The sequence below is a fragment of the Phodopus roborovskii genome, unplaced genomic scaffold (genome assembly GCF_943737965.1).
Source record: "Phodopus roborovskii unplaced genomic scaffold, PHOROB, whole genome shotgun sequence".
Taxonomy (NCBI): Eukaryota; Metazoa; Chordata; class Mammalia; order Rodentia; family Cricetidae; genus Phodopus; species Phodopus roborovskii.
The window spans coordinates 8,663,474-8,683,272 of record NW_026126459.1 but is presented as its reverse complement, the minus strand read 5'-3'; the positions used below and the strand labels follow the sequence as shown (position 1 = coordinate 8,683,272).

The 19,799-nt window shown below is 47.6% G+C and overlaps 1 protein-coding gene and 1 long non-coding RNA gene across 2 annotated transcripts; both read left to right on the top strand.

The window, feature by feature from the left end:
• Positions 1-7,276: 7,276 nt before the first annotated feature.
• Positions 7,277-8,412, top strand: Rtl6 (retrotransposon Gag like 6). Its single transcript, XM_051189541.1, has one exon. The coding sequence runs from the start codon at positions 7,547-7,549 to the stop codon at positions 8,264-8,266; it is 720 nt and encodes a 239-aa protein (XP_051045498.1). The 5' UTR covers positions 7,277-7,546; the 3' UTR covers positions 8,267-8,412.
• A 2,187-nt stretch (positions 8,413-10,599) lies between these two features.
• LOC127225902 (uncharacterized) lies at positions 10,600-11,888 on the top strand. Its single transcript, XR_007834839.1, has 2 exons — positions 10,600-11,282; positions 11,810-11,888. It is a non-coding gene; the product is annotated as an uncharacterized LOC127225902 (long non-coding RNA).
• The last annotated feature ends 7,911 nt before the right edge of the window (positions 11,889-19,799 follow it).

Here is a 19,799-nt window from a genome sequence, read left to right as displayed (position 1 = left end):
CTTTTTACTTATGAGACAGGGTCTCACTATGTAGCCCTGGCTAGTGGAACTCTCTATGTAGACCAGATTGGTTTCAAATACAAAGAGATCCACCTGTCTCTGCCAGCCAAATGCTAGGACCATGGTGTGCACCACCACCTAGCATTTCCTCTCTTAAGGTAGAATTTCCAATTGTGATGGGTCAGATGTTTTATTTCTCTTCTGTTTTTAAATTTTAATTTATTTTTATTTTGTGTACATTGGTGTTTTGCCATGGGTGTTGGGTCCCCTGGAACTGGAGTTACAGATGTTGTGAGCTACCATGTGGGTGCTGGGAATTGAATCCCAGTCTTCTGGAAGAGAAGTCAATGCTCTTAACTACTGAGCAATCTCTCCAGCCTTTCATTTCTCTTCTTATAGATTGTGTTTTTGGTGTCAACTATAAGAATTGTCTAGCTGCATATCCTAAGGATTTGTCCCACATATAGTTTGTTCTGTGTACATAATTTTATAGAGTTAAATTTAGGTCTGTGACTCATTTTGAAGGTTTTTTTTTTTTTTTAAAAGATGGGAACTTAGATCAAGGTTGTTCTTATTTTTAATCTAAGATGCCCAGCTGTTCCAGCATCACAGATTGAGATGATTACCTTCTGCTGAACAGCTTTTTTTTTTTTTTTTTTCTTAATATGGTGAAAAAGTAGAAATCATTGTTGGTTCGGTGAGATGGCTCACCATTTCCACCAAACCTGACAGCCCGAGTTTGAGCTCTAGAATCCACATGGAGGAACCAGATAACTGCCTCCACAGGCCGTCCTCTGACCTCCACACCCCACCGAGTTTGAGCTCTAGAATCCACATGGAGGAACCAGATAACTGCCTCCACAGGCCGTCCTCTGACCTCCACACCCCACCACCGCACACAAATAACGTGAAAACCTTTTTAGAGAACCAGTTGGGCATATGTGTGTGGGTCTATTCCTGGCCCTCTGTTCTGTCCTGTTAACCTCTGAGTCTCCGCCCCCTCCCGTGGAGCGTGGTCTCAATTCGTGCAGCTGTATGAGGCTTGAAATAGGATAAACTGTAATGGCCCGTTTTATTTTTTCAACACAGCTTCAGCTCTCCCAGTTCTTTTGTTCTCTTTATATTCTTTAGAATGAGCTTCTCTGTCTATAGCATCTCAGCCGAACTCCAAAGGCTGCTGCTAGCCTCCTGGGAAGAATGCACGCCTTAACCAGGCTGTTGCTTCCCAGGGATTCACAGTTTAAACAGTAAGAGGGAAGCACAGAGAGCAAACTGGGATGGCAGGGCAGTCCAGCTCTTCCTTCTTTTAATTCATTTCATCTTCACGGTTGGATTTTACACAAATGCTCTACACACATTTTGTTGATTTATACCAGGTGTGTTTTTGGACTGATTATCCATGATATTAGCACTTTAAATTTTTTGTTCATGTGTTCAGTATATTTTAATAAGATTTATTTTGATATTTTTTGGTTGCTTTTTTTTTTGTCTTTTGGTGAACTAATCCGTGAGTTTCATTTGGGGCTACAGACAGGAGCATGGGTAAGGCGTTATCTACAGCAACTTAGCAGTGTCTACTCCCCCGAAGAGTATGCCTGTCTGTGTGGTATGGATGAGGTGTCTCCCATCAATGTGGCATTTGAACATTTGATCCCCATCTGGTGGTCCTGTTTGTGGAGACTTGGGAGGTGTGGCCTTGCTGGAGGAAGCCTGTCACTGGGGTGGGCTTTGAGGTTTCAAAGATTCTTGCCATTTCAAGTTTGTTCTCTGTTCCTTGCTGTTTAAGCTGTGAGCTATCAGCTTCTTGTCCAGCTGCCACATCTACCACCTGCTGCCATGCTGTCTCCATCACTATGGGCTCTAATCCTCTGGAACTATAAGCCAAACAAACTCTTCTATAAGTTGCCTTGGTCATGATGTCTTATTACTGAAACAGAAAATTATCTGAAACAAGTGTCTGAACAAGTTCAGCCATGATTCAGTGGGCTCAGTTTTCTCCATCAAGGTAGATTTTGGAGACCCCAGCCCTCCCCGAGGACCCACCAACAGGTGCTGGGGAAAGAGAATACTGAGGAGGCATGGTCATGCCAGAGGAAGTATGTCACTGGGGGTGGGCTTTACAACTTGAAAAGCCATTCGACATTCCCAGTCCACTCTCTGCTTCCTGCTTGTGGTTTAAGATGTGGCTTCTGCTCCAATTGCCATGCCTGCTTGCTGCTACACTTTCCCCACGGTGATGGCCATGGACTCTTATCTCCTGGAACTGTAAGCCGAAATGGACACTTCCTTCTATAAGTTGCTTTGGCCATAGTGTTTTATTACAGCAACAGAAAATCGACTAAGAGAGAATCTTTAGGGTCTATTTCCCGACTTGTTGCACAGTTAAACTTGTCAGCTGTGCTGAACACAGATGCTGAGTGTGCATTTCACGCCTGCCCAGCCATAGGATGAAAGTGCTGTCTCCTCAGCCACCACACCAGCAGTTCTTGGTTGCACGCTGCATTTGCTTCTTCTTTTAAATGGTACTTCTTATCAGTGTGTGTGGGAGTTGTTAACACAGTACACATGTGGAGGACTGAGGACAACTGTGTAGAGGTGACTTCCTCCTTCCACCTTTTCATGGGTTCAGGGATGGAGCTCTGGTCACCAGGCTTGTGTGGCAAGTGCATTTACCTGCTAAGCCATCTCACCAACCCTGCAGTCATTTCATATCCAGTCGAGGAAGGTCTCCTCTGTCTCTGCATTTCTGTGAGTTTCTATGTGAATGGCCATTGTTTTAATAATACAATTGACATACAGTAAAAAACAAAACAAAACAAAAACTCCATATAGTTTTTCAGTCTATTCTCTGTTGTGCAGTCAATCAACACTAACTCCAGAATGTTTTCATCATTCTACACCCCAAAGAAATCCTGTATTCAGCTATGTCTGGTCATTCTTCATCCCTTCCTTCTCCCCAGATCTTGGCATGGACCACTCTAGTTTCTGTATTTGAGAACTGCCTATTCTGGATGTTCCTATTCCATCTGGATTCTGAGCCTGACATCTTTGATTTAGCATGGTGCCTTCAAGGTTTGTCCACATTGTAGCACAAACTGGCATTCTCTCCTGTAGCTGATAGGTTTTGCTTTCCATTCACCATAGATGCATACATTCTCTTCTTTTGGAAATGATGCTTGCTTGAAAATTTCTGTATGCGTGTCCTAGTTAGATTTAATTGTCAACTCGACACAACCTGAAGTCCTCTGAAAGGAAAGCCCCCATTAAGGAATTGCCCAGAACAGATTGGTTTATGGGCCTGATTGTGGAGGTTTGTCTCCATTACCAATTGATCCAGAAGTGCTCAACCCACTGTGGACAGCACCATTCCCTGGGCATGTGGTCCTGGGCTATATAAGAAATCTAGCTAAGCATGAGTCTTGACATGAGCCAGCAAACATCATCCATCCATGGTTTTTGCTTCAAGTTCCTGCTATGACCTTCTCAATGATGGACTGTGACCTGGAAGTATAAGCCAACAGACCTTTTCCTCCCCAAATTGCTTTTGATCATAGTGTTTTATCACATCACAGAATGAAACTAGAACTTCCACCATGTGAGTACTGGGCATTGACTCAGGCTGTCAGGTTTGCTGGTAAGTGCCTTTACTTGATTTTCCACAGTTGTCTGATCCTGATGCACTATGCCCTTCCCTCCATTCTTTCATAAATATTATTCACTCATTATTCTTAACAAATACCCACATATGTTCAGTTTAAAGTCCCTTCATTGTTTCAACTATTTAATTTCATCTGGAGTTAATTCATTTTTTGATTGTTGATTTTGTTGCCATCAAGCATAGCTCTAGATGTTTCAGGCTTTGAGTTTTCTTATTTGTGAGTAAAAGCTTCTTCCTCCCTCCCTCCCTCTTTCCCTCCCTCCCTACTTCTTTCCAGCACCTAGCATGTCATATTTGAGGCCTGGTCTGCAGTTAAGAACATGATTTTGACTTAGAGGTTCTGAGTCTCAGAATGTCACCCTTCTGTGGTCTGTTCATCCATCCAGGTGATATGGGCTCAGGGGAGGGTGTCTAGGGCCACACTTTCACACATGCTGTCACCCCCACCCCCATGAAATGACTGAGATGAATTTCTTCTTTCCAAGTGACTTGTTTCTCTTCTCACCTCTGGCTTCAAAAGACAGCCTGGCTCTGTTCCTACCCTCCAGTCCCAATTACAGGAGAGGCATCCTGCATGAGTTTAAAGCCAGCCTGGGCTACATGGCCTAGTCTCAAAAACAAAACACCCCAGTCTGGATTTTCATTTTACTCCTTTTTTCTGAACCACGGCTTTTATTTGCCTCTTTGAAATGAGGCAAAGTATAAGCAAATGTCACGCTTTATCTTATCCAAAATTAGGATGAGCCTTCTGCCTTCCGTAATATAATTTATTGGCAAATTGTCACGTGTTGTTTAAGGTTACTGCAAGCTGACTTGGGTGGGTAGGGGGCTTCCTTGTGCCAGACCCTAGCATGTTTATTTCAGGGGGGGTCTCTAAAGCCCCCCTCTAGAGGCAAGCTGGCTCCAATCTAGGCCAGGAGAAAGGAAGACAGCCTGCAGCTAAGGACCTTAAAATCGTTGCTTCCTGAGGACAGCTAGAAAGCAAACAGAAGTTACTATTGTTTATCCCATGACACAAAAATGCTTGTGGTGGGAATGGGAACCAAGAAGCTGGTCAGTTGCAACAGGGAATCCCAGGTACCAGGTATGCGCTTCTCCCCCAGGCCCTCGGGGCGTTCCTGGCCCCACTGAGGCTGCTCCCTTGGCCTGCTCTCAGCAAGGCTATTCCAGCCACAGCCGCCATTATATCTGAGCACTGATTTGATGATTTGCTTTTTGCCTGATGTTTGCTAATTGTTCTTTTACTTTTCCTTGCTACATGCTCAATAAATTTTCTCATCTAATCCAAAGGGTGGGCCTATGTGGATCATCCTTGGTACCATGTGACATACTTTCTTTCCAAGGCACTAGGATGTCAATGTGAAAGACAAAAAAGTAAAGTTAAAGAAACCCCCCACTTGAAATGAAGGACAGACTAACCTGGAAAACTAACCCAGACCAATATCTGTTCCTTGGAATTTGCTAACTTCCCCTCACAAGGCCCTGAGATAACAAGATACCAAGAATTTACATTGCCCCTCCTTTCTTGTGAGTCAGCAGGTGGTAACTAGGGTCCTTAAGAAACAAAGAGATAACTGTACCTCCGGTTTGCCCAGACAAGATTAATTAGCACACCCTGAGGCCCTCAGGTCTGTTGACTCTAATAGTGAGACCATCTGGCCTCAAAGGGTCATGCACTCAATGGACAGAGGGTCCCACCCCCTCCCTAAGCTTGTGGGTTTTGCCTTTAAAAACACCTGTGGGGGGGTTCTCTCTAGCGTGTGTGCTGGAGGAGCCCGTTTGTGCAAACGTTTCCTGTTCATTAAAGCCTCTTGTGTGTTGCAGCAACTGGACTGGACATTGAGTTCTTGGGGATACCGACCGAAACTGGGAGACTCCTCATTCTAAGGGTCTTACAAATGGAGGTGGCACTTTTCTTTTGTTCTGCTTGCCAGGTCCCAAATAATCACACAAAAACTTATATTATTTACATAAAATCCAGTCTATAGCTCAGGCTTATTACTAATTAGCTCTTACAACTTAAATTCATTTTGCCATGCGGCTTCATGGCTTTATCTGTTCTCTGGAATGTCTTGTTCCTGGCTGGTTAACTTCTCTCTCCTGGACTCTGCCCTTCTTTTAACCTTCCTTAGTTTGGGTTTTCTGCCTAACCTTATCCTGTCCTGCTATTGATCAGTCAGCTTCTTTATTAAACCAATCAGAAAATGTACACAGTACACAGGACTATTCCACAGCATGGGGGAACCTCAGTCTATATTGTCAACCACAGCTGAACTACAGCAGGCCCCTAGGTAGGCCACAGCATCCAGGGTCAGGTGTACAAGTAGGACACTGAGGGAACTGAAAGGTTTTTTTTTTTCTTTGTTTGTTTTCTAAGGCTTTTCCAGGACTGGGGATTTATTCAGCTCAGTGGTGGCATGCTTGTAGGCATGAGGCCCTGGGTTTGATCTCTAGCACCACACAGGGCTGTGGCACTCAGAGCCTGTAATCCCAGCACACTGAAGGTCATGGTCATCCTTGGCAACATTGTGGGTTCAAGGCCAGTCTGGGCAACACAAGACCCTGATTAACAACAACAACAAAAAACAAAAAACAAAAAAACAAAAAAACAACAACAACAACAAAAACAAAACAAAACAAAACAAAACAAAAAAAACAAAAAAAAAAAAAAAAAAAAAAAAAAGAGGGAGGGGAAGAAAACTATCCAAACTCCTGCAATCCGGTAATGGCTAGGTGGAGGCAGAACAATTCAAGGTTATCCTTGGCTACTTCCAAACCAGTCTGGTGTATAGGATACTGGCTCAAAAAAATAATAATAATAAAAAAATAGTTTTCTTTTTTGTCAAGATTTTCTACTATTGAATACAATTTGCGAATTGCATTCAAGTTACAATAAGAAAAGTCAACCTCATTTAAAAAGAAAAAGGAAAACAAAACAAAACAAAAAAGACACCACCACTGAGAAGCTTGGGATGCTGTTTTGGGAAGAATCAGAAAGAACAGAAGCTTTCCAAGAGTGAGAATCAAATGACAGAACCCATGCTTCTTGTTGATAGGCCGCTGAGAAAGGCGCATGGCCCGGGAGGCGGGGCTGCGTCACTTCCGGAAGGCATGTCTCTGGCGGACCGCGCTCCGGGAGCGGGCGGTCTCCATGGCAACCAGCAGGCCCCGACCCAGTTGCTTGGTTCTCCGCTGCTGTCTCTCCGGCTGCGCCCGCACAAAGACTGCGCAGTGACCGCGCAGTGCCACGACCCCGCCACTCCAGCCCCGTGGGAATAGCAGCCGCCGCCGCAGCCCGGGAGGCAGTTCCGGCGGCCACCGTGACGCACAGGCCGGGCGCGGCTCCGACCGGCGGGCCATCTTGGCAGCGGAGGGGTTGGCGGAGCGACAGGTACACACACCGCCTGGCAGGGACCAGCCCAGGTGCGGCTGTCTTTGTTCTCTCGGAGGTAGTCGCGTGGCACCCGCGGGCAGCGCCTTCACCCGCGGCCGGAGCTCCGGCAGGTGCGTCCCGCCAAGTCTGGACAGCGCATAAGGCCTTGGCAGGTCCAGCCTATCCATCCTGCAAGGCCTGGGAAGGTCCAAGGCCCTTCATCACGAAAGGCCTGGGCAGGCCCTGCTCGCTCATGTTGCAAGGCCTGGGTAGGTCCAGCTTGTGCATCTTGCAAGGGTTGAGCAGGTTCACTTCGAACATCCTTCAAAGCTTGGTCGGGTCCAGCCAGCGCCCCACGCCTTGACCCTGCAAAAGCCAGCCGAAAGGAACTGTGCCCAGGACAGGACCAGCATCCACAGGCTTGCCCTCCAAGATTCTGCCTGGGTGCACCTGCTTCAGCACCCAAAGCCTTTTGCTCTGGTTCTCCAACTCGCAGTGACTTGCCCTTGGCCAGCATGGTCCAACCTCAGACAGCCAAAACCGAAAGCCCAGCCTCTGCTCCTGGTGCCAGCGCACAGATGGATGATGTGGTTGACACCTTGACCTCCCTGCGCCTCACCAACTCTGCTCTGAGGCGTGAAGCCTCCACACTGAGGGCTGAGAAGGCCAACCTCACCAACATGCTGGAGAGTGTGATGGCCGAGCTTACCCTGTTGCGCACCCGGGCACGCATCCCTGGCGCCCTGCAGATCACTCCACCTATCTCTGCCATCACCTCCAATGGGAGCCGACCCATGACCACACCACCCACCTCACTGCCTGAACCCTTCTCTGGAGACCCTGGCCAGTTGGCGGGATTCCTGATGCAGATGGACAGGTTCATGATCTTTCAAGCTTCCCGCTTCCCAGGCGAAGCAGAGAGAGTGGCCTTCCTGGTGTCCCGACTGACTGGGGAGGCGGAGAAGTGGGCTATCCCCCACATGCAGCCAGATAGCCCTTTGCGAAACAACTACCAGGGCTTTCTGGCTGAGCTACGCAGAACCTACAAATCCCCACTGAGGCACTCAAGGCGTGCACAAATCCGGAAGACTTCTGCATCCAATAGGGCTGTGCGGGAGCGGCAGATGTTATGCCGCCAACTGACCACAGCTGGCACAGGACCTTGTCCAGTGCATCCAGCCTCCAATGGGACCAGTCCAGCACCAGCCTTGCCCACCCGCAGCCGGAACCTTTAGAGACTTGTGGCCATCCAGGTAGCTAGACTGTTGCTAAGAAGAATTGTCAATATGGTAGTATTGTCCTGTTTGCAGACACTTTCACGCCTCTCTTGGTCTATGGGAGTCCATCCTGCCATCTTCATTGGTTATCCACCCTGCTGTGCGGTTTTTTTTTTGTTGTTGTTGTTGTTGTTTTTTTTTTTTTTTTTGCTAGCTTTACCTGCAACTCAGTGCATGCTCCCCTTTCTGTCGCTGGCAATCCCAGCTTCTCTAGTAATCACAGCACAGCCCCTTGGACATGTGCCTGCCTAAGAATCATTTAGGCTGACCACCTCTGCAGTCTCACCTAGTGGACATTCAGCTTCTGTGTACTCCCTGTAAGCACCCTGGCGGTTCCCTTCCTGGTCACTCTGGTCTTGCTGATGAGTTCTGAACAGAAAGAAACCAGCTTGGCCCTGTAGGTAGCTGATGTGTACCTGAACCAGGCTGCCCACATCTGGTCATTTGGCAAGGTAGCCAGATAGTCACTCTGCATTCCAGGGATCCTTTCCCCTATGGGGGGAGCCTGTACTCCAGTATACCCCATTGCTGTTGCTCAGAAGGCCTGGTCCTTCATAGACATTCCTCCTGCCTCTCCCATCCACAGGAGACTTGTTCGCACCTGTCTGTGACTGTCAGTGTTCTGGAAGGCATCAGGGAAGTCTAACATTCATCTGTTGAGTTAGTCGTGGACCTGGAACCCTGGGCAGTTCCACCAGGGTTCCACAGGCAGCAGATTCCTGGCATCCATGGATCAGCTATAACAGACTGAGGGGGATCCTGAGGACCCCATTTGCTGCCTGGATTTTCATGGAGAGGCTCACAGGCATCTGCTCATGCCTGCCGGCGTGGCTCCATCGTGGGCCTTGTCTAGCCACAGACGCTTTTTTCACCCAGGTGCCACGTGGCTTTCACCTTGGCCTTTTATCCACCCACACCATCTCTAGTCCAAGGTACCCACTTGACATATACACTCTCTGTGCCTGGGCCTAATGGCTAGCCTTTGTCCAAGAACAAAAGACTGGCTGGGGGCCAGTTCCTCTGGAAGGCATCGAGCACCTTCAGTAGGGGGTGTTGACCTCTTGCTGAAGAATGGTGAAGAGCGGCGAACAGCTTTTGTCCTCATGTGGACACACATTTCAATTCTGAGAAACAAAGCATTGGCTTCTTTGAAGAAGGTTGGCCTGGAAATCATACTCAGACTCAGCCGAGCTTCTGGACAGTGACATCTGTCACATTTCAATGCCAAATTAACTGTGTTTACATGCCCACTTGGCCCCTTGGGGGAGATAGGTGCCTCTCCTGGGTTCTCCTGCCCTCCTCTGCATGGTCTTGGCTTGACCACAAAAAAATCACCTCTGCACCCACCCAAATACACTCCCCTCTTGGGAGTTCAGAGGCTGGGGCCTGGAACCTGGCCTCTTTCAGAGACTTCTGTCATTGGGGAAAGTGACTGATTCCAAAGCAGCCACCCTTCTAAGGCCAGGAGTCTTCAGTGCTCACTGGGCTCAAAGCCCACAGCCACCTGCTTCTTGTTAACTCTGTTAGCCCAGCAGCCTTGCTGAACAGCCTAGACCGAGGCACCCTGCTGGCACCATGGTGCTTCATAAGTGGGCCGAAGATTCCCAGATGGTCCCATTGAGAATGCTAACTGGTCCCCTACAGCTGAGTCTCAGGACCTTCCAGTAGTGGGGACTCCACAGCTTTACCAGAAAAGCCGGATGGTATCTGTGGAGGCAAGAGACACCTGGAAGGTTTCTTTGTGGCCTTCTCACTAGGATTAGAGACCCACTGGGAGGCATGTGGCTCACCTGCTGTGGCTCCTTGGACCAATGGGTGATGTATTTGTGTTAGGTTCTGCTTCAGAGTCCTCAGCTGGTGCCGGAGCCAGAGCCATGCAGGCTGGCTGTCTTCCTACATGGCTTTACTATCTCCCTTTGCCATCTGGGCTGAATCACCTGGGTCACTCTGCTGCAGTGGGACCACACTGCAGCTCTGGTGGCACTGGCTTGGTGGTTTTTTGTTTGTTTGTGTGTTTTGTTTTTCTTAGTGTTGGTATTTGTGGAAATGGGCCAGCGCTGCCCTGTATTTAGAGCCATCTCGATAGCTCTGTGGCATGCAGCCTGGAGCACATGAGAGAGGGTTGAGGCTTACCCTCCACCTGGGACCTGAAGAAGCATTTTGGATCTGTTGCTAAGGAATCCCATGGTGGTTCTAGCAGGGGGGCATGGTTAGTCCCCAGCCAAAATGACAAGATGCAAGGCCCATGCAGCTCCAGAGGGAGACTGCCATGATGACATCAAGCTGAGGTAGGGGGAGGGGAAGCTTTGTACATATCTTAAGGTTGTAGTTTCTTGAGCTCAGAAGAGCACAGGGAGAGGGGGATGGAGGAGTTGGTGTACGGAGTGGCCTTCCAGCATGGACTGTTGCAGCAGTACTCTGCCTGCTTCCCAGACTCTGTGATCCCCATCTGGTCAGCAGGCTCTACTGTCTCCAGTATCTACCTGACAATGGGACCTGGCATGAGGGTGACTTCCCAGCCTGATGTGTAATATGGCCTTTGGATTGTCTTCATGTCCCAAGGCATTTAGTGACTTTAAGGTGGGGAAGCTGTAGGGACTGAGGGGGACTTAGGGAGCGAGCCTGGGGCATGGCTGGAGCACACTGGGGACAGAGCATTAGGTGGCAGGGGCGCTGAAGTGCCCTTTGTTGATAAGTCTGTTCTGTTGCACTTTGCTCAGAAGGGGTCCATCAGGAGCTTTGCTAGCCCATCGTGGCATGAGGCTCAGGTTTGGAGGTGAGAGCTGGAGATTGGGCCAGTGGGCAAGCTTCCCAGTGTTGGGGGGTTTCTTGCCTTTACCATCTCTTTAGGACCTCACATTGGACTTGGTGGCAGCTGACCCAGCACAGAAGGTAGAGCTAAAGAGAGGAGTCCCCATTCAGTGCCACCAACAGCTGGACCAGGGCTCCCCTTCTCCAAGGCAGCACACATCAGGTAGGGGACCAGGGAGGGGAAAGAAAATGGTCAGACTCGGTGTTTTGGTGTTTCCTTCCTGTCCCTGGCCCCATCTTTCTTTGCCTTTTATACATACATGGTGCTGTCAGTGAATCCCACCATGTGCATATGACACACCTGTTCCCATGTGCCACTAACCTTATTCTGAGTGGCTGTGAACCCTTCCCTCAGACAGAGGGACAGTGCTGTGTTAGAGATTGATGGTGCATCAGGTTTTCCTCCTAGGGCCAAGTTACTCCCTAGTAGACTCTCAAAGGTGGGATTATTGGATTTACGAATATGGGGCCCTTGAGACTTTTATTATCTACTGACAAAAGTTTCCAGAAATTTCTGTGTCCATTGCACTGCCACCAGCAAGGGTAAGTGTGTCTGATTCAGGGTCTTCTGCCAGGGCTGAGTATTTTCTGACTTGAGGAGAACAGCATAGTCATGCTTCAGTTGCATCTTTTGGTTCCAGCACGTTGAGCATCTTTTTACGCCAAGTGATTGCGTTTCCTCTCTTACAGACTGCCGATGTCCTTTGCTCCACTGATGGTCCTGACCAGTTTATAAGAGCTCCGTATGCAATTAAAGATACTAACCTGTTATGTGTCGTATATGCTATAAGTGTTTCTGGGGTTTTGCTGTGGGTATGATTGAAGCTGGCATACACAGGCAAGCAATGCCTGGCTCTGCCAAGCTGCTGCACAGGACAAGAGGGGTGGCTGGGACACAACAGCCTCTTGGGAGACATTATGAAATCCTTGACACAAATGGACATATGAGGCCTTTGGGCCCAGGTGTGGTAGAAGCGTCCTGGTCACAGTGTTTATACCCCAAGCAGTTTTTATACTTTGTGGGAGAGGTGGTTCTGCTAGCTGTGTAACATGACCTATACATGACAGGAGCCATCATAGAGCAGGCAGCCATGTGCTCAGATTGTCTTTCTGGCCCCAGGATCCCTTGGCTTTGTCAGCACATGCCATGTCACAGTTTTCAAATGGCATTTAAACCACGAAAGGAAACAGAGGTCATGTAAGCTTGAGTGCTATATTTTAGTGAAAACTTAACTTTTCTGAGCAAAATATTTCTAAACAAAATAACGGCTGTTTCCATCTTGGTGAGTTTCCATGTGGCCACCAGAGGCTCAGACTGTTTCTTTCCTTAATCTTTGTGACACTGTTGTGAACCTCCTAGGAAACCCACTGCATGCCGATGAGGAAGTCCCACAGTGTCATGCTAACAGAGTGTCCTTGTAGAACAGGTACCACTGGGCCAGGAAGGACTAAGAGCAGGCAGTTCTGGCCCAGTCTGTGAAGCCTCTGGGATGGCTTCTAGTGCTTTGAACCTCCAGTCTTTGCCCCTCTTAATAAACAGCCATTTCTGGGATTAATTTGGTATGTCTTGTGAGATGCGCCTTTGTCCGTGTGGAGCCGGGCCTGCCCCATGGACTGCCCTGTTCTGGCCCTTTTCCTGTTTGTGTTTGTACTGAGATCTGGTTCCCACTTCACTTGTTCTTATCTCCTAACACTAAAACAATTTCTAAGGTTTCCCTTAAAAACCGTGTGGGGGTGCAGCTTCGAGTGGGACACCATTGCTCTGAAGGTGGCCGGTGGAGTTGGGCAGCAGTAAAACCCTGTCATCAGCAGCTAGCTGGCCCTTGTTGTAGCCAGCAGCAGTCCTCATGCTGACACCATGTGTCTGTGTCTCTGGCTGTAAGAATCTGCCCCACCTAGCTGTCCTCTGTTATGCTCAGGTTCAGAGTGCTTAGTGGCTTCCTAGATGTCCCCAGGAGATTTTCAAGGGCCTACCATCCCCTCTGGCTGGAGAGTAGAGGGTGGATGGTGTGGACGCCACCCATCACTCTGTCTGGCCCAAGTAAAAGTTGGCAATCATGACTAGGGACCTGGGCCAACATGCCGGTGACCAGGTGCTTCCTCTGGGCTCCTCTGCTTGGCCTAGGGGACTCTGGTGGTTTTGACTATCCTATTATCTGTCCACATTCTCCCAAAAGGAGTGGAAATTGTGTCCACCCAGCTATCTTCAGCCCATAGCTGCCCATCATCCAGGCCTGACATTAACCAGTTGTGAGGCCAGCCTAGGTCTTTCCTGCCTCTCAGGCCTGGACAGCGCACCTTGCTTTTCATTCGAATGACACTTGACACAGATTCAAGGTTACTGTTGGAACTCCCCTACTCTCCCTGGTTAGGGGTTTCCTTCTTGCCCCTCTCCCAACCTCTCATCTGTCAAATATTTTATGTTTCCACTGAACTTGTGTCTTTTCTACCAAATGGTGCATCTCACGGGCAGAGGTTCTGCCAACAGCGTCCCCAGTGCCTGGTTTGCTCAAGGAAGCTGTGATCATACAGCAGATGAAGATATGGTGACTGTCATGGCCACATAGGCCATGCCAGAGCAGCTGTCTGCTTTGCACTCTGGGGAAACCCACATAGCCCACATTCAGTCTGTCCTGCTTTACAAAGTGGGATCATCTGTCCATATGCCTCTTGACCCACTTATTAGGCAAGGAGAACTGGCCTTGGGGAGAACCACTTAACAATAACCATTTCATTCCCTGGTTTGGCCACATGCTTTAAACATTCACATTCCTTGGCAAATGTAACTTGTTTGCAATTTCTTTCATCACAAGCCATGCTGCTACAACAACCATAGTAGCTAGTTTTTCTGGGAACACTTTCTTGTCAACAGGACCTTGTTCTCAACAGCTCAACAGCTCCTCTGCTTACTAAGGACTATTGCTGGTACCCAGGAGAGAGGGAAAGGGTTGTGGTCCTTCCGAACATGTGGAGAGCACAGTTTCTCAGTTCATCCACTGATTGTAGCGTTTCCAGTTAGAGGTGGCCAGCATTCCCTGGACAGCAGGCGTGGGGAGGGGTCAACAGGGAAGGGGCCCTCTTCCATCAGCAGGACTATTCACAGATTCTTCAGCCATTCCAGGCTTGGACCCTGAGGGTCCTGGGCGTGGCTGGGCACAATAGGCCTATTCCCATTATCTCACACAGGTACTGGGTAGTTATAGAGTGTGGCCTGGTTGATCATGGCAGCATACTTGGTGTAGGGGCTGACTATGAATATAATTATAGCAAGGCCCCAGAGAACACCACCAGCACTAGCTCCTTTGCCCAGGCATTCTTGAGGAAGACAGAAAGTCTCCCAGCCATATTGATTTTGTTCAGTGTGTTATTTTTTTTAAATACTGCCATCTGCAGTAGAATGAAAGTTTGTCCCCGAATTCAAATGTTGAAATCTGTACTCTAATGTCATAATGTTGAGAAACAAATGTTTGTTGTTCAGGCCACAGTCTATGATACTGGTTTGAGAGAGGATAGTCATTATGGCTCAAGTATTTGAACACTTGGACTCCAGTGGATTGAGCTGTTTGGGAGGATATGGACCTTGAGAAGGTACAACTTTGCTGGAGGAAATACGTCTGTGGAGGTGGGCTTTGAGGGTTCATAGCCTCTCCCCCTTCGAGTTTGCTGTCTGTTCCCTGCTTGTGGATGGAGATGTGATCTCCCAGCTTCCTGTTCCAGCTGCCTGCTATCTCCCTGTCCATGACTGTCTCTCCTCTGGAACTCTAGCCAAACTCTTTGTAAGTTGCATTTGGTCATGGTGTTCTATCACAGCCACAGAAAAGTGACTGATACAGAAACCTCATCAAACACACCTGAGCTAGAGTCCACCACACTGAAATCTCAACACACTGGCAATTTTTAACCTGACGCTGGATTTTTTATAGGTTCTATTATGGCTGTTCTGGCTAGTTTTATGTCAACTTGACACATGCTAAAGCCATCTGAGAGGAGGGAATGTCAGTTAAGAAAATGCTCCTATAAGACTGTATTGTAGGCAGGCCTATAGGGCATTTTCTTAATTAGTGATCGATGGGGGGAGGGCCCAGCCCATTATGTGTGGTGCCATTCCTAGGCTGGTAGTCCTGGGTTCTATAAGAAAGCAGGCTGAGCAAGCTATGAGGAACAAGCCATTAAGCAACACCCCTCCATGGCCTCTGCATCAGCTCCTGCCTCCAGGTTCCTGCCCTGTTTGAATTCCTGTTCTGACTTCCTCTGATGATGTGGAAGTGTAAGCCAAATAAACACTTTCCTTCCCAACTTACTTTTTGGTTCTGTTGTTTCACTGCAGCAGTAATGACCCCAAAGGAAGACAATGGCAACATTTTGTAATGGGTTTTTCTTTCCTTACTGTACTGGCAGCAGCCTGGGGTATCCGCTTGTGTGCTTGCCATCCTCCCATGGATACAGATATCTCTCCAGGCTACCTGTCGCTGCTAGAGCATAGAACCATGGTCCGAAGTACCCCAGAGAAGGGAACAGAGTGTTTCTGGTTCCTTCCTGGTTTCTAGTTGACCTTCTACTTTCCATTTTTTTCAGAATGTCTGCTGCCCTAAGGAAGGCATTTGAGTCTAGGAACCCCATACTGCAGAACATTCCAAAGCAGGGCACACAAGAAAGCAAGTGTCAGAGCACTGGGGTGGGACAGTATAGGGAGCCAGGAGGCCTGGGAGGCCAAGGTACACTTGGATGTCCTGTGCTATAGAAACAGCAGAGAAAGCCACATTCTGTCCCTGACAGCAATCCTTGCTGCTGCACACCTTCCTTTAAGCAGATCCCCACTTCAGGGTGAATGTGGCCTTGGATGGCAAAGCCCAGGTTAACGTCAGTAGCCAGACACCCTAGCCCTACCTTGCATTTAAGTTGATCATAAACAGGCATTAAATGCTAAGAGACCACTCTAAAGACAAAAGTAAAAGGAGACCCTTAGAGTTGGGAGGAGACAGAAGCCACAAACTCCATTTGGACTAAGTTTCCTTGTGTATGCTCCCACTGAATTGAGCTTCTTCAATAAACCAGCTATGAATAATTCACTTGGTAACTCAAGGAGGTGTGGGTTCCTGACTGGGAAAGGCAGAGGAAATGGTGTGTGGTGGTGGTGTTCACAGGGAGGAAGGTGATTTGGGGCAGGAAAGCAGCATCGCACAATGGTGCCGTGTTTGTTTGCCATGCCAGCTGCCCAGAGTGCTTGGAAGGAACTTCAGGGTCTCAGCGAGAGAAATGGCTCCAGCAACACGCATGTGCCAAGCTCCTGCTGAACCTGGCACTGTTTTGAAAGCTGCGGTGAGCAGTGCCCAGCCAGTCCTGGATCTCACACAACTCTTTGTGGAGCAGGTCTGGTCACCGATGTGTGAGAGAAGAGGATGCAGGGTAGAAGCAGCAGGTTTCAGACCTGGCCTGGAAGGCTGGCACCATCCCAGAAACCTATGCAGCTGCTGGGGCTGAAGCCTTGAACTTGGGATATAGCCCAGTTAGGAAAAGTTATCAAAATAGCCTAGTCTTAAAATCAGTAATGACTTAGGCACAAGCAAATAATTTTTTTTTTTAATTTAGGGAAATTTAAAGATGCTTTGAACATTTATTTAGTTTTTATTTTATGTATGGTGAGTATATACCTGTGTGTGTATATTTGCCACATGTGTGCAGTGCCTTCAGGGGCCAGGAGAGGGCTTTAGATCCCCTGGAACTGTGTTGGAGGCCCTCAAACTGGAGTTCCAGAGGATTGTGAACCATCATGTAGGTGCTGGGAATCTATCTTGGGTTCATTGGAAGGGCAGCCACAGAATGTACCATTTTTATATTCATAAAATGGATTTTGTAAAATACACATTTTACTCTTTTTTAAAATGTTACTTTAAAAAGATATTTAATGAACTCACAACATGTTACATGGAAATATATGGCTTCTGTTGCTATTTCTCCTTGGTTGGTGAGATGTGTGTTTTGTCTTTTTTTAAAAAAAAAGTTAAATTTGAATTTACATACTGTGAAGTTCTCAGAACTGTCATGAACAGTGTGAGTGCTGTGACAGATGCGTGCTCCTGCTTAATATGACCACAACTACAGTATAGAATCTTTGCATCACTCAGAAAGCTCTGGGTACCTCCAGCCACCAATCTCTCCCCACCCTGCTTGCACCCTGCTTGTTGCATTGGGGGTTAGCCTGAAATCAGCATTGACCCTTCTGTTTCTATGTGTGGGACATAGATGGTAGATGGTGGTATCCAGGCATGCTCAGATCGCTGCTTTGAAGACTCCATCCCACAGACCTGCTATGTTGGTCCATCCAGACACCTTAATTGTCTCTTTTAATTTGACAATCATCCTTTTAAAATACTATATTACAGATGTTTAATTTCTTTTAGAATAGTGAGAATTCCTTGCATACACACAACGAAATATGAGTGCATCCTTCCACACTTTCTCCCTTTCTGCCCCCCCCATACCTCCCAAACATTCCTCTCCCACTTCATAGCTATTTTGGATGGACAGTGCCATCTGAGCAGCCAAGAGTGACTGCTCTGACTGCATCTGCTGCAGTTGCTTGGACACACACATGTGCATCTCTCAGATGGACCCCTGAGGTTGGCATCATCGAGTTACAGCTGAGGGAGGCTCAGCCTCACAGTCCTTCACCTTAGCAAGTATCACTCATACATAGCAATGGTTTTCATATTTCCTACATGTGAATAAAGGGTTTTGATTATGTTCTGTTTCCCTCCAACCTGCTGACCCCTCCTCTTCTTAACTGGACAACTTTCTTCTCTCTCTCTTTCTCTCTCCTTCTCCTTCTTCTCTTCCTCCTCCTCCTTTTCAGACAGGGTTTCTCTGAGTAACAGCTCTGGCTGTCCTAGAACTCGGTCTGTAAACCAGGCGGTCCTCAAACTCACAGAGGCCCACCTGCCTATGCTTCCTAAGTGTGGAATTAAAGGCATGTGTCTCTATCACCCAATTCTATTCCTCCACCCTTTTTTCCCACTCCTTTCTTTCTGTCACCCAATGAATTTCATTAAGGTTGCTTACAGGAATATGGGTAAGGTGTTATTACAGGCCAAGAGCATCTTGCCAGTGACTACACAACTGAAGAAAATGCCCTCCCTCATTAACTTCCATTAGCTGTTGGGGACACTTGTAAGTCCCTTCACTAATGTGACAGAGTGTCGCCGTGGATCTCCTGTGGATCATCACAGTTCCTATAAATTCAAGAGTACAATGGTAGCTTCGTGCCTGGAAGATCATGTTTCAGAACAGCCTGCCCCTGCCTCTGGCTTCCCTGTTCCTTTCACTATCTCTTCAGGTATGTCCCCGAACCTCAGATAGGATAATAGAGACATAGGATTTAGGGCTGAGCACTCACACGCCATTTCTCAATGAGGTGACTGTTATGAGTGTCTGTGGCTGCACTGTTTTGTGTGTGCTTTGGTTTCTTCATGCACCTCCACTCTCCACCCATCTTTGCTGCCTCAAGGCTTCCTTTGTGCTAAAGAAGATGAAGACATCAGCTCCAAGACCCTACAACACTGGTCCTTAACCTGTGGGTTATGACTTCCATAAAGGTCATATATTGGATATTCTGCATATCAGATGTTTACAGTAGCAAAATTACAGTTATGAGGTACCAACAACACAACCTGAGAAACTGTATTACAGGTTTGTAGCATTAGAAAGGTTGAAAACCACTGCCCTACAACAAGCATCTCACTGATTAGAGCTCAACACCTGGTAGTAATTCTTTTTAATTCTTGGATTAGTAAGTCATAAGTGGTGAAATCTTTCACTCTGAAATGTGCCAGTAACCCTGGCCCCTGTCAATGCAGAGAAGACCAGCATTCAGAAATGTCTCCAGGCAAGGAAAGAGCAATAACTTATAGAATACAGTTTTGTTATTTTTTAAATATATTTATGCCTCTCTATGTGTACATTTGGGCATGTGTGCAGGGAGGCCTGAAGAAGGCATTAGCTCTCCTGAGCTGAAGTTGCAGGCAGTTGTGAGATGTCTGACATGGGTGCTGGCACTTGAACTTGGATCCTCTGGAAGAGTGGGAAGCAGTCTTAACCTCTTGAGCCATCTTTCTGGCCCACATATGATAACGTTTTAACATTCATTTGTAGGTTCATGACTCATCATGAGCTTTTTATGTGTGGTGTGAGGTGGGTTAACTCGGATTAGTTCCAGTACAGATGGAGGTGTTAGTCCCTCATTGTCTTCAGTTGGTTGTCTGGATGACATTATCAAACTCAGATGACCGCATGCAGTGGTCTCCACGTGGAGTCTGTTTGTCCCTCTTCATACCAGCTTTTGTGCACTGGATCATCTTGACAGCCCTCAAGATATGCATTCTGGGTTGCAGATTCAGGTTCAAGTTGTGTTGGGATTCTGGGTCTGTGCTCTCCAATACAGCCAGTCATGGGAGGTATGTGAAGATTGAGATTTAGGTCTCCAGATACAAGGTCCACATTTAAAAGGCTCACTAGAACAATTCTGTTCTCAGAGAGCAACTCACAGCGTGGCTAATTTTAGGTTCTTTGCAGCTCCAGTTAAGTTTTAGACCAGTTCCATCAATTTCCACAAAAGAGTCTGCTGGGACCATGGCAGGGAAGGCACTGAATAGAGCAGTCATTTAGAACTGATGTTTAAGTGAGA